This window comes from Lathamus discolor, chromosome 1 (assembly GCF_037157495.1).
Source record: "Lathamus discolor isolate bLatDis1 chromosome 1, bLatDis1.hap1, whole genome shotgun sequence".
NCBI classification, from domain to species: Eukaryota; Metazoa; Chordata; class Aves; order Psittaciformes; family Psittacidae; genus Lathamus; species Lathamus discolor.
In genome coordinates this window covers 163531993-163545225 of record NC_088884.1, presented here as the reverse complement: position 1 = coordinate 163545225, position 13233 = coordinate 163531993, and the positions used below count along the sequence as shown (strand labels likewise).

Genomic DNA, 13233 nt, shown 5'->3' with positions numbered 1-13233 from the left:
CAAGTCAGCCAGGCTGCAGTTAAAACAAGAGCGTGCATTGTACAAGTGGAGCTTCAGGAGGGTCCAGTGCTTGTAACTGTCCTAACAGCCTGCACTTTTGATAAATCATTGATTAAAACACACTTAAAGCGTCAGGATAGCTTCATGGCTGAGATGGTAGAACAGTATGCTTACCATTTAAGAAATACCTTTTAATGCCCAAGGTTGGGTATGAACATTTGACCAAATAACTGCTACTGTATTTGCCTAGAAATCACAGCACCAGCTCATATGCTTGGTAATGTGTAGCGAGGTAAATGAGCCTCTCCTCATTACACATTCTTCTGCAGCACTCTTAGTAGCATTTGGTATAATCTACCCAGCATGGAAATGAGTCCATGACAGCTCTTTTTGTCTATCCAAGATGCTTTTTATTATAAGGATCATTTTTGCGACAACTTACCGATATCATACGCCATAAAATCTGAAGAGAAGCACTTTGCACCGTGGCTCATGGAGGTGTCGTTGTGCGTGTTTCCTCCAAACACCAGCATGGTTCCACTCACTATCACAGCCGTGTGCAAGTAGCGGAAAAATCTGCTGTCCTTAAGTATGGTCCTTCAAAAATAAGAGTGTATGTATTAATAACACTGATTAGTAGCTGCAAAACACAGGACCATCCACACCTTCAAGTTGAAGAAGGCTTAGGGGATCAAAAAGGAGCATGAGGGCAGTATTCAACAACTTCGTTTCCATGCTGTTTAATTCCTCCTGTAATTTCATTCTCTCATCTTCCCACCCGCTTGCCAGTGTCTAGGAGAAATACATTGAGGAAAGCCTCTTTCCAAAGCTATAGAGCTGGAATTCATCGATTCCTTCCCTAGGCATTGCCAAGTTTTCACACTAACTGGGGTTTTGAGCGTGATCAGCTAAACCTGCTGATACAGGCACTGCCTGGGAACAGTCCAGTAATTACATAGCAGGCATGAAACACTAATAGTAAATATTAAATAGTCATACAAATGTCATAGTAACTCTACTCTTAGAGCAACCTAAACAATCCTTTCAACCTGGGGGGTTGTGAGTGCTCCATCCCTGGCAGTGTTCAAGGCCAGGTTGGATGAAGCCTTGGGTGGGATGGTTTAGTGTGAGGTGTCCCTGCCCATGGCAGGGGGGGTGGAACTGGATGACCTTGAGGTCCTCTCCAACCCTAACTATTCTATGATTCTATGATTTTATTATCATCTGCTGCTCAGAACTAAAATAAACCTCCTATTTTAAGGAAATCTGTGCAGCTGCTGACAACCTGCAAACTCGAGGCCTCATCCATGACTAAATCATGGCGAGCATTAATCAAACTTGCTGCTCGCATCACCTTTAGTCAGCTTGATTAATGGCACTGAATACAGAGGGTCACCCTTTGTGGAATTCCCCTACTACCTTGAGAGGGTGGGATTAAAGGGAAATGCTGATGTGGCCACATCCATACCATCATAGAATCATAGAAAGTTTAGGTTGGAAGGGAGCTTAAAGCTTCTCCAGCTCCAACCCCTGCCACGAGCAGGGGCACCTTCCACTGGAGCAGCTTGCTCCAAGCCCCTGTGTCCAACCTGGCCTTGAGCACTGCCAGGGATGGGGCAGCCACAGCTTCTCCAGGCACCCTGTGCCAGCGCCTCAGCACCCTCATGAGACTGACAAAATAAAGGAAGTTGATGCTGCAGTGGTTTGGGAGAACACTGTCACATTTGTGATAATTTTCTGCCTATTCAGCCAGATTTGCCTGCTCATGGCTGAAGTAGAGGATTGAATGAACCACGAAAGGAAGCATGGCTATTACTGGATGCATAATGGAGCAGGAAGGAAGGGTTTTGGCAATTAGTCACCAGTTACTTTACTCATCGTATGGACTCCCAGTTGTTGCAGAAGTACGGGCTATTTTTAAGTCTCACAGAAGAGATATGGTCACTCTAATTTACATGTGTAAATGTTCAAAATACAGTTCCCATGCTCAAAATTCAGTTTCCTTTATGTCAGGAGCGTTGAAAAACAACTTTCCAAATTGAGGAAAATGTATTTCACCTCCACAGCTCGAAAGCTGAGAAGTTTTGCTGTGGGTTTTTAATAAAACTCACCTTTGGGCAGAAATAAATCACTGAAGATTTCAGCTTAAGAAATGAACATTTCGAGCAGTTACAGAGCCAGGAGAAAATGGGGTTATAATAGAAATTCTGTTGCAGATTTAACTGTGGAATGAATTATCACTCACTTGGCTGCAGTAGCCACACTCATCTGCACAGTCTGTACTGCTGACAAGAAAATCCCAGCCAATGGTTTCTCTTTTCATCTTTAATACAACAATAGATTAAAATGGATTTCTCGGCTTGTTCACAGCCTTGATTATATGTGATTACATGATTCCCTATTCATAAAGGGACATAACAATCACAGATAGAAGAGCACAGTATCTATCTTGAATGTAGATTACTACTGCAACCTTATCCAATACCCCATCCTCTTGTCCATGACAAACACAGATGATGAGTGGTATACAGGAAGAACTACTTACCACATACGGGTATCAACTTCATATTTGTACAAGTCATCTGCTAGCCTGTATTTGTTGGCACTGAATGCTTTGTAACCTCCATGGATATAAATGGATCTCGTATGCGTGTCATAAACACTACTGTGACCATACCCTCCTTGCACCAAAGCTCCACTCGTCTGTAAAATGCTCCATGTATTTGTGGCTGAGAAATGAAAAAGATGATAGAACATGGTTAATTCATTGCCATTAATAAGAACTTACCAACAAATCTCACTGTGGAACAAACTGGGCTTTCTCTTGACTCAGGTCTAGACACGGGCTCTATCACTTCATACCCAGAAATATCCTCCTTTAAGGAGTTTGTTGTCAAGAACTACTGTGAAGTATCTTTAATTAGAGCAGAAATATCTCTTCTACAGTCATTTATTACATCCTTTTCAGACAAGCTAAGTAAAAATGAGAAGAAAAAATGCAGAAATAACACATTGCATTGCAATGACATGAAAATGGCTTGATTTGGAATAGTACCCAAGAGCACTTTCATTTTATATCTATATATATATATAAAGCCAGGCAGCACTGAAGACAAGTATGACTGCAAAGAACAGTGCAGTTAAAAACTAATATGTGATTAATGGTCCTATATCTCACTCACTAAAATAACATTGGTCTGAAGCACTCTAGACATAATATAATGGCAACTGAAACAAAAATGTCAAATTACATATTAAATCTCTGGAGCAAGAGCAGAATGAAAACCTCACTCTGGCTTCCCAACTCCAGGAAAGATCAGGCACACAAAAGGCAAAGGAATTAGATAGTCTACAAGGTCACATATGGGAAAACCAAATCACTGCCCCACACACATCCTGGTTTTCTCCAGAGGAGGAGAACTCATTCAAGTGGACAACAGTGGACTCCAGTAGAACCTCTGGATCAGGATGACCAAACGACAGAGATAACAGGTCCAATGGGAAGATAGGGCAATTATTTCTGGCAATAACCAATACATTCCTGTTGGGAATGTCCTGTGCTTAACTGTGTTCTCTTGCATGTGGAGCAAGGGACATGCCTCCAGAGTGACATTTCAGAGCAGCTAAGCCAGGCACAAGCTCTGTTCATCTGGAGAGCTTCCTACACTTCTCTACTGGCAATACCAGAAACCTCTGGACCCTAAAATCAGTGCCTCAGCACCGTCACAGGGAAGAACTTCTGCCTAAGATCTCATCTCAATCTCCCCTCTGTCAGTTTAAAGCCATTCCCCCTTGTCCTACCAGTACATGCCCTCTCTAGGTAAAACAATCTAAAAGTCTAAATCCTTCAGACATAAACCACCGACCAAGCCAAGACTGACTCTGGATCCAGCTCTGCCTCCCTGAGAAGTTGTTCAGAACACAAGGGGATCATTTCTGAACATCAGGACTCAACAAGACTTGATCTGCATATTTACTTCCCACTGAATCTTGTTAAATCACTGTCGCATTTAACATCAAACTTGGTTAAATCACTGTTTTATATCAATCAACATCTTGCTACTTCTCCCTTAAGAGAGAAGAGAGACTCCATCCGTGACAGGGCCCCACTCACTCAGGTTGTACTCCTGGACGTTGCTGATATACCCATAAAGAGGGCAGTGCCCAAAGATGACGAGCATGACCGCGCTGTCGCCTGGCCCGGTGATGATGTGAGCTGAGTGGCCAACAACCGCGTACTGCTCCTTGGCTTGCGGTGTCACTTGAGCCCAGGTCTGGGTGGGAATGTGGAACACCCACAGCTGGCTGGTCACGTTCCCCGTCGCATCTATTTTTCCACCATACATGTAGATATCATCCTGAAAGAAAGTAGATTTAACACTGAAAACGAAGGCAGTGAGTTTGGCATTAAGGGAACAGCTCAACTTGCTAATACACACATAATAAAGCTGTGATACTTTATCGTCTCTCAGCATAAGATTTTCTCCCCTCTCGAAGAGAAACATACCTCCTTCACCAGTCACATTTTATATGAAAGCACTCACAACTGCCAGGGTTTGTACTCAAGTGTCTAATGTCAGAATACCCAAAACATACACAATTCACTCAATATCAAGGTATGGAGAGGAAAGGTGTGTGGGGCAGGACTGGCCTTCAGGTAACAGACAGAAAAGCAATGGTTCAAAAAGCCCTTTCAGCTCATCCAGTGCAACCATTCCCAGCCCTGCCAAGGCCACCACTGCCCCATGGCACTGAGGCCTCGTCTCCACGCTGTGTGAACCCTTGCAGGGCCGGTGCCTGCAGCCCTGCCCTGGGCAGCCTGTTCCAATGCCTGAGCACCCTCTGGGGCAGGAATTGTTCCTCAGCTCCATCTAAACCTGCCCTGGGGCAGCTTGAGGCCGGTTCCTCTTGTCCCATCCCTTGTTCCTTGGGAGCAGAGCCCAGCCCCTCCTGGCTCCATCCTCCTGGCAGGCACTTGTAGGGAGCCATCAGGTCCCCCCTGAGCCTTCTCTTCTCCATCTGAACCCCCCAGGTCCCTCAGCCGTTCCCCATCACACTTGGGCTCCAGGCCCTGCACCAGCTCCACTGCCCTTCTCTGGCCTCGCTCCAGCCCCTCAATGTCTCTCTTGTAGCGAGGGGCCGAGAGCTGAACACAGGAGTCGAGGTGCAGCCCCACCAGTGCCCAGCACAGGGGCACAGTCACTGCCCTGGCCCTGCTGCCGCACTGGTGCTGATACAGGCTATATAGTGGAGCCTGGAGCATAATTCAGCTATCAAAAGCAGGGAAGATGTGCCTACTTTGAGATGAGCTGACTTGCTCTTTGGATTTCACTACCCGTCCCGACTAGGTCTGTTTTCACTATAAATGGAGCTCAGAGGCTCCCAAAGGCACTCAAAGTTAGCACTTGAAGTCAGTCTGAAGCCCTCCCACAGCTTGTAAATGCAAACAGCAGAAGATAGCTGATAAGAAAGGCAGTTAGGATGGAAAATGCCTGTGTATGTAACATTAAAAGTACTTTGTCTTCCAAGTCCAACTTAATGTACTGATAAAAAATGAGGACCCTTTGCAAAGAAGAGAGCCAGGATAGTTAGACAGGGTTCAATTAAACATCCAGTAAAAGCTAGGTTCCAAAACTCTATCCAGTTTCCTTTCTGGGGTTCTCCAGGCATCTCAGAATCCACCCTGAACCCACCAAAGCGTTTAGTGGACCATTCTCTCCCTATGGACAAGGTGGCAACCTTGGAAAAGGAAATTCTCTCTTATGGCTGGTGCTTCTTGGGAAATTCCTGGGAAGTACAGCCCATCATTGCTGATCAACCACTCATCATACCCTACCTTTGAACAGTTATTGGGTGATTGCACATTGAGCCCTCGCAGGTAGGGATTTCCATCCTCCCAGGCTGCTCAAGTGTTCTGTTTGTGAGCAGTGCTGCCTAGAGTTGTTTCAAGTGTTTCTAATTATGCTCTACATAGGCTTGCAGTGTGATGAGCTAATTAACATTTCAAAACCAAAGGTCACTAAAGGATTAGCTCATTTCCTTCTCAAAGACCTTGCCACCCTGCTCTCACATGGCCTGCACGCACAGCAAGGCATGTAGGTGAGAAATGAGGTGAGAAACAGGCAAATCCACTTCTTGTTTCAGATGCTGGAAGAACACATTCACGGGTCTAATGCAGAAGCAGAGCAGGCTCCAAAACTCCTTCATTCACCAGCTCTGATTTGGTACCTCGAACAAGGGAGCTCATGAACACATTTATGTGGTCTACACAAAAGGCAGATGGGGAACCAGATGAACTCCAGCAGATTCCAGCCATCAGGCATGTCTTGTAAGCACAGACAGCAAGGAAATAATGCACTCACTGACCTCAGACACCCTTAATATCTCTGAGCAAATGGCAAAGAAGCAACACACAGCAAAAGCACTACAGAATTCCACTGACAGCAGCATAAGGATTCCCTGGAGTACAAGTACACACAGGGCAATCATGGACAAGCTTTTGAATGAGAAATGCTTCTCCCAAAGCAAAACTGATTTGTTCAAAGGGGTGCGCAGAAGAAGGGAAAAATCAGCTGGGAAGCGAGGCTGCAGCACTGAACTTACCTCATGCAATGCCAGGGAATGACCGTATCTCATCTCTACTGAGTTCACAGTGTTGGCCAGTGGGAGCCACTCTTCAGAAATCAGATCATACCTGTATAATACAAACTGAATTCATCTTCTGGAAGTACTGAAGTTGAGAAAATGACTGCTTGTGGGAATGCTAAAGCATTGTCTATTAAGCCATGACTTAACTTACACCACATGGTCCACCCAGAACAGCAGAACAACTTTACACTAAGCTCAGATAACTTCCAACTACTTGATTAAATAAAACCTGCCCCGGTTTAAAAGGCACTTTTTAATTATGCCTTTGTCATTCAAGTGTATTTTTCCTGTGAACTTGAAACAAGATAAACCCTCTGCCCTGAAAATGGCCTGTGGCTGTTGAGATAAAAGCATGAACTATGCTCACCAGGCTGACAGCCTTAGAAGATAAAATCACCTCTGAGAGAGCATTCAGTGAAGCCACAGGGTATATACTGAAAACTCAAGCATGACTTTGAAACAGTAAATCGTGGATGTAATCAGCAACTAAGGGTGCATTGTGCATGCAATTCTCTAACTAAGGGTGCATTTTCAGCTCCTCTTTAACTTCCCCTACAGGAACTATAACCTCTGGACCCAAGTACAGGACACACAGCTCGTGCTTAGGCCCGTGAAAGAGAGGTATGCAGGTAACCTTGATAAAGAAAATCCAGCTTTTGCCTAAATCTGCCCAAATGGCATCAAGCACAAGAGGAAACTGAAATGTTTGGGGTTTTTTTTCCTGTTTGGGTTGTTTGCTTTTATATTTAATGAGGAATTTCCATTTGTTATCTTAGTTACTGTTGAATCTCTTAATTGCATAAATGCCATCATCCCAAAAGTCACTCCCTGTTTGGCATCCCAACCATTACGGGTGAACATCCATAGCAATCAGTATGCATTAATTAAGGAGCCAAGCACTCTGAAGTCACACAGATATAATATAAAGAAGGCTAACGACACCGAAGCAGACCTACGCTCTTGGAATACAAGGGTAGATATAATTGAGGAGCCAGCCTAGAAATCCACAGTGAGCAGTTAAATGCTGTCAGAAGCCAATGAATCACAGATTCACTGAACATCAGGAACCTCATACCTTTCCTTTTCCAAAATTAGCACCCTTCAGCAACGTTTTCCCACACCTCAATCATGAATCCAAGTTTTTATTAGGGCTGTTTTCCCCTGGGCATGAAGCGCAGGCTAAAGCACAGCATGTCAGATGGCATCTGCTAAAAATAATCCTCATATCTGAGTTCCTCTACTTAGACTTTATTATCTAGGTTCATACTCACGCTAAAACCTTCTGAGAGTCAGAATGATTGAAGACATAGCCTCCAACAATCCACATTTTATTGTCGTGGATGACTGTTTTGTGAGATGCTCTAGGAAGTTTGGGAGAGAATATTCCTCCCGGGTCCAAAACGACTGGTTTGCAGGAACAGGGATTGAACAGCCAGGACCTGGGAAAATAAGGTTTTAAAATCAAGTTGATCCCTTTCCAAAGCCTGTATTTCGGTAAAGGTCAATACCCTGCACCAGGGGTGACAAGCAGGCAATATTGCTCAGCTCTCCCCTCCTGTGATTTGAAGGAGCATGATGCATAACCCTTCCCCTTCCACACTCATTGGGTATATTCAGTACTTTCCTACCTACCGTGGGCCCACCACAAAAGCCCCAACACAGCCTGCAAAAGCTTCAGAAGAGCTGCTCAGCAGCATGCTGTAAAAACCCAAGGGTCTATAACTATCTTCCCCTCTTTTCATCCCTCTCCTTCCCAGCCATGAATTGCTCACTTCTTTTTTCCTGTATTTCTGCTGCTTTTGAAACCATCTTCCTCACTGCCAGGCAGTTCCCTGTGACCTGCCCATGCTGTCAGTGACCAACCAGACTCCAGAAAAGCATCAGGAGGCACTAAACTGCATAAAAGGAAGGCCACCGGAAATGCTGTGAGGGCTGGAGCAGCTCTGCTCTGGAGCCAGGCTGAGAGAGATGGGTTGGGTCTGAAGGGGAGACCTTAGAGCAGCTCTAGTGCCTAAAGGGGCTGCAGGAAAGCTGGAGAGGGGCTTGGGACAAGGGCCTGTAGGGCCAGGCCAAGGGGAATGGCTTGAACCTGCCCGAGGGGAGACTGAGCTGAGCTCTTGGGCAGAAGCTCTTCCCTGGGAGGGTGCCGAGGCACTGGCACAGGGTGCCCAGAGAAGCTGTGGCTGCCCCATCCCTGGCAGTGCTCAAGGCCAGGTTGGACACAGGGGCTTGGAGCAAGCTGCTCCAGTGGAAGGGGTCCCTGCCCGGGGCAGGGGTTGGAGCTGGATGGGATTTAAGGTCCCTCCAAACACATTCGATGAGCTTCCCACCACCTGCTCTTTTATAAAGCTCCATCTGATTCACCACATCCACATTTCTTTTCTATCCAAAAGGCTCACACACTTAGTATTCCCACCTCATTTATTCCTGAATGCTTCTGGATGTCTCTGGCTGTTTCTTTACACCCTTCCATGTTCTGTGGTACCCTCCAGCCTTTTAGTTTTCCAGGGCTGGCAGAGAGATGAGCTTTAAGAACCCTTCCATCCCAAACTAGTCTGTGATTCTATGATAAGGGGATGTGGTCTTCCAGCTGAGTACAAGCCCTGCAGTACACTTGTGGCTGGTTTTACATCCAAGAGGCAGACGTGCTAACCTCAGTACTGGGTGCATTCTCTTCAGGATGCTCATTTTGGTAACCTGGATTCTTTCCACACTGCCTAACACGCTGCCAGTTTCTGCAGCACAGCTCAGTGGTGGTAGGAGGTGCAGCCAGTGCTGAAGCTGACTGCATTTCATGTAAGACTAATTCATGCATATCAGTCTATCTTTGCAAATGCAATATGCAAGTTTGGTCCAAATCATTGCTAAGATAGGGCTGACCAGCACAGCTGACATGAAAAGGCATTTCGTGTGTTCGAACAGATTAATGCTGGTACCAGGCTCAAAAATCTGCTTTAGGTACACAGGAACAAGGTTTAAAGCTTTTATCCAATGCCTGCACGCAAGAGGTTGGTACTTTTAAAAGTACCAACCTGTAATAGTTGTTTTTAAAAGCACCACCCTATAGTAGTTGCTTTTAAAAGCATTTGATATAAATAAGGCATCATAGAATAGTATATAAGAAAAAGGAAAGGAAAGGAAAGGAAAGGAAAGGAAAGGAAAGGAAAGGAAAGGAAAGGAAAGGAAAGGAAAGGAAAGGAAAGGAAAGGAAAGGAAAGGAAAGGAAAGGAAAGGAAAGGAAAGGAAAGGAAAGGAAAGGAAAGGAAAGGAAAGGAAAGGAAAGGAAAGGAAAGGAAAGGAAAGGAAAGGAAAGGAAAGGAAAGGAAAGGAAAGGAAAGGAAAGGAAAGGAAAGGAAAGGAAAGGAAAGGAAAGGAAAGGAAAGGAAAGGAAAGGAAAGGATCATAGAACAGTTAGGGTTGGAAAGGACCTTAAGATCATCCAGTTCCAACCCCCCTGCCATAGGCAGGGACACCTCACACTAAACCATCCCAACCCAAGGCTTCATCCAACCTGGCCTTGAACACTGCCAGGGATGGAGCACTCACAACCTCCCTGGGCAACCCATTCCAGTGCCTCACCACCCTCACAGGAAAGAATTTCCTCCTTAGATCCAATCTAAACTTCCCCTGTTTCAGTTTGAACCCGTTACCCCTTGTCCTGTCACTACAGTCCCTGATGAAGAGTCCCTCCCCAGCATCCCTATAGGCCCCCTTCAGGTACTGGAAGCTGCTATGAGGTCTCCACGCAGCCTTCTCTTCTCCAGGCTGAACAGCCCCAACTTCCTCAGCCTGTCTTCATACGGGAGGTGCTCCAGTCCCTGATCATCCTCGTGGCCTCCTCTGGACTTGTTCCAGCAGTTCCATGTCCTTTTTATGTTGAGGGCACCAGAACTGCACACAATGCTCCAGGTGAGGTCTCACAAGAGCAGAGTAGAGGGGCAGGATAAAAACAGAGATACGCTGCTTCTAGCTAAAATGCTAATATATGTCCATCAGAACACTCAAAACACTCCCAGTTAACCTGGAAGAGCATAGAAAAGGCATCAAACATTGATGAGGAGACTCACCTTGCCAGCCTGCAGAGCACAAACATGCCTTGGTATCATTGAAGTTGCAGTGTCCTCTCTCAGGTGCCCCACAGTCGTCTGTGCAGTAGGGAATATCACAGGCTTCTCCCTTCCAGTATTTGGCACATTCACATTCCAGAGCATTGCTGCTGTTATTGAGCTTGCACTCCCCTCGGCCCGAGCAATTATTGGGACACATATTGAAACTGCAAACATCAGGGAAAGGAGCTCTGTCAGTAATGAAACAGATTCCCTAGCTGTTCCTCTTGTTAATGAATACAATATAGAAGTTACTACAGCTGCATGTTAACATGCAAACCCACAAGAGCTCCTCATCTAGAACCTGAGGTCATGGAGCCGCAGGGATTTGTTGCCTACCATCTATAGAGCTACTCAATGGGCTAGACTTACAACTCCTCTGAAACAAGTATCAATATTTCTAGCCATCGGTGATGCAAATGAATTCCCTTAAAACACCCAACAGTAAGTGAGGGGTTTAATCAGTGCATAAGGCTTTTATGGTGTCTATGCAATTTATACTTAAAAATACTCACAATTAGGTGCTATTCTGGGATCAGCTTAGCAAAGGAACACACTTGAGATGAACCCTGAGCCAAAGATGGGCCTGTTTTGCATCATTTCTAATTATACAGTATCTGTAATGTAGCTGGGCAACACCAGACACATCCTCGGTGAAGATCCAAATTCAGAGATCCTGTTCATTTCTACATTCCAGGTTTTCATAGGGCATCAGTCAGCATAACTCGCAATATCCTCACTGTCATGTGATAAGTGGAGTCACTGGCTCCAAGACCCTAATTTCACTAGTGCTTGTTGGGTACCTATGTTCAGTACTAACTAGAGAGACTGTTAAACCTCAGGAAGTACAAGAAGGCCAAGTCCAACAAGGTCCTTCAAGTGGGTGGGGGCAATCCCAAGTACAAACGCAGGCTGGGCAAGGAATTGATGGAGCAGCCCTGAGGAGAAGGACATAGAGGTGCTGGGTGAGGAGAAGCTCCCCAGGACCCAGCTTTAGTGAGAGCTTGAGCCCAGAACACCCCCCCCCCCCCGCCGTGTGCTGGGCTGCACCCCCAGAGCGTGAGCAGAGCTCCTGCCCCTCTGCTGTGTGATGGGGAGACCCCCCCCTGCAGCCCTGATCCAGCTCTGGGGCAGCAGCACAGGAGGGACGTGGAGCTGCTGGAGCGAGGCCAGAGGAGGCCATGGAGATGCTGCGAGGGCTGGAGCAGCTCTGCTCTGGAGCCAGGCTGAGAGAGCTGGGCTGGGGCAGCCTGGACAAGAGAAGGCTCCTGAAGGGGAGACCTGAGAGCAGCTCCAGTGCCTAAAGGGGCTGCAGGAAAGCTGGAGAGGGGCTTGGGACAAGGGCCTGTAGGGACAGGCCAAGGGGAATGGCTTGAACCTGCCCGAGGGGAGACTGAGCTGAGCTCTTAGGCAGAAGCTCTTCCCTGGGAGGGTGCTGAGGCGCTGGCACAGGGTGCCCAGAGAAGCTGTGGCTGCCCCATCCCTGGCAGTGCTCAAGGCCAGGTTGGACACAGGGGCTTGGAGCAAGCTGCTGCAGTGGAAGGGGTCCCTGCCCGTGGCAGGGGTTGGAACTGGAGGACCTCTAAGGTCCCTTCCAACCCGAACTAGCCTGTGACTCTCTGAAACTGAAAAGGAACAGATACACCCTTTTATCTACTGCCAGCAGAAATGTTAGCAAACCTTATGACCAGAACACATAGGACATTGTCCTGGGTTCAGCAGTAGCAGTCATTTTTTCTCCTTCTCAGTAGCTGGTGCAGTGCTGTTATTTTTGACTTTCAGCCTGGGAACAGCGCTGATAACACCGATGTTTTTTGTTACTGCTTAAATGTTTGGTCTGACCAAGGACTTTCTGATGAGCCTCATGCTCTGCCAGGGAGGACGGAAAGCCGGGAGGAAGCAGCGACAGGACACCTGACCCAAACTGACCAAAGAGGTATCCATACCGCAGCACGTCATGCCCAGGATGTAACTGAAAGTTACCCGGAAGGGCTAGGACTGTGGGGTTGGACTAGGTATCGGTCAGTGCTCGGTCGGGCAGGGCAGGGCGAGTTATCAGTCGGTGGGTGTAGAGGTGTTGTATTCTTTCCTCTTGTTATTTCCTTTATCATTATTATCATTGGTGGTAGCAGCAGTGATTTGTATTATACCTTAGTTACTGGACTGTTCTTATCTCAACCCATGGGAGTTGCATTCTTTTGATTCTCCTCCCCATCCCTCCGGGACCAGGGGGAGGGCAAGAAGTGGGGGAGTGAGAGGGCAACCGTGTGATTTATGGCTGACCGGGTTTAAACCACGACAGACATAAACCCCCCCTAAAAAAAACCCAACCCAGTACTTGTAGATTATCTGAAATAATCAATCAGGTGAAGAGTTCACGAAATAAAAGAGTATCTTAAAAGAACTTATAACTGGCACGTTATTCTCTAAGAGACCATCTCCCTTGTACCGTAACGGTGCAATACAGACAATGGGCAGT

General features: G+C 46.5%; 1 protein-coding gene across 1 annotated transcript in view; it reads right to left on the bottom strand.

Moving 5' to 3' along the window:
- ATRN (attractin) overlaps window positions 1–13233 on the bottom strand; it is a 181212-nt gene that overhangs the window by 109462 nt on the left and 58517 nt on the right. The window contains 7 exon segments of the mRNA XM_065662241.1: window positions 443–597; window positions 2546–2729; window positions 4115–4358; window positions 6604–6694; window positions 7920–8031; window positions 8034–8087; window positions 10716–10921. Of these exon segments, the coding sequence (XP_065518313.1) occupies window positions 443–597; window positions 2546–2729; window positions 4115–4358; window positions 6604–6694; window positions 7920–8031; window positions 8034–8087; window positions 10716–10921 (1046 nt within the window).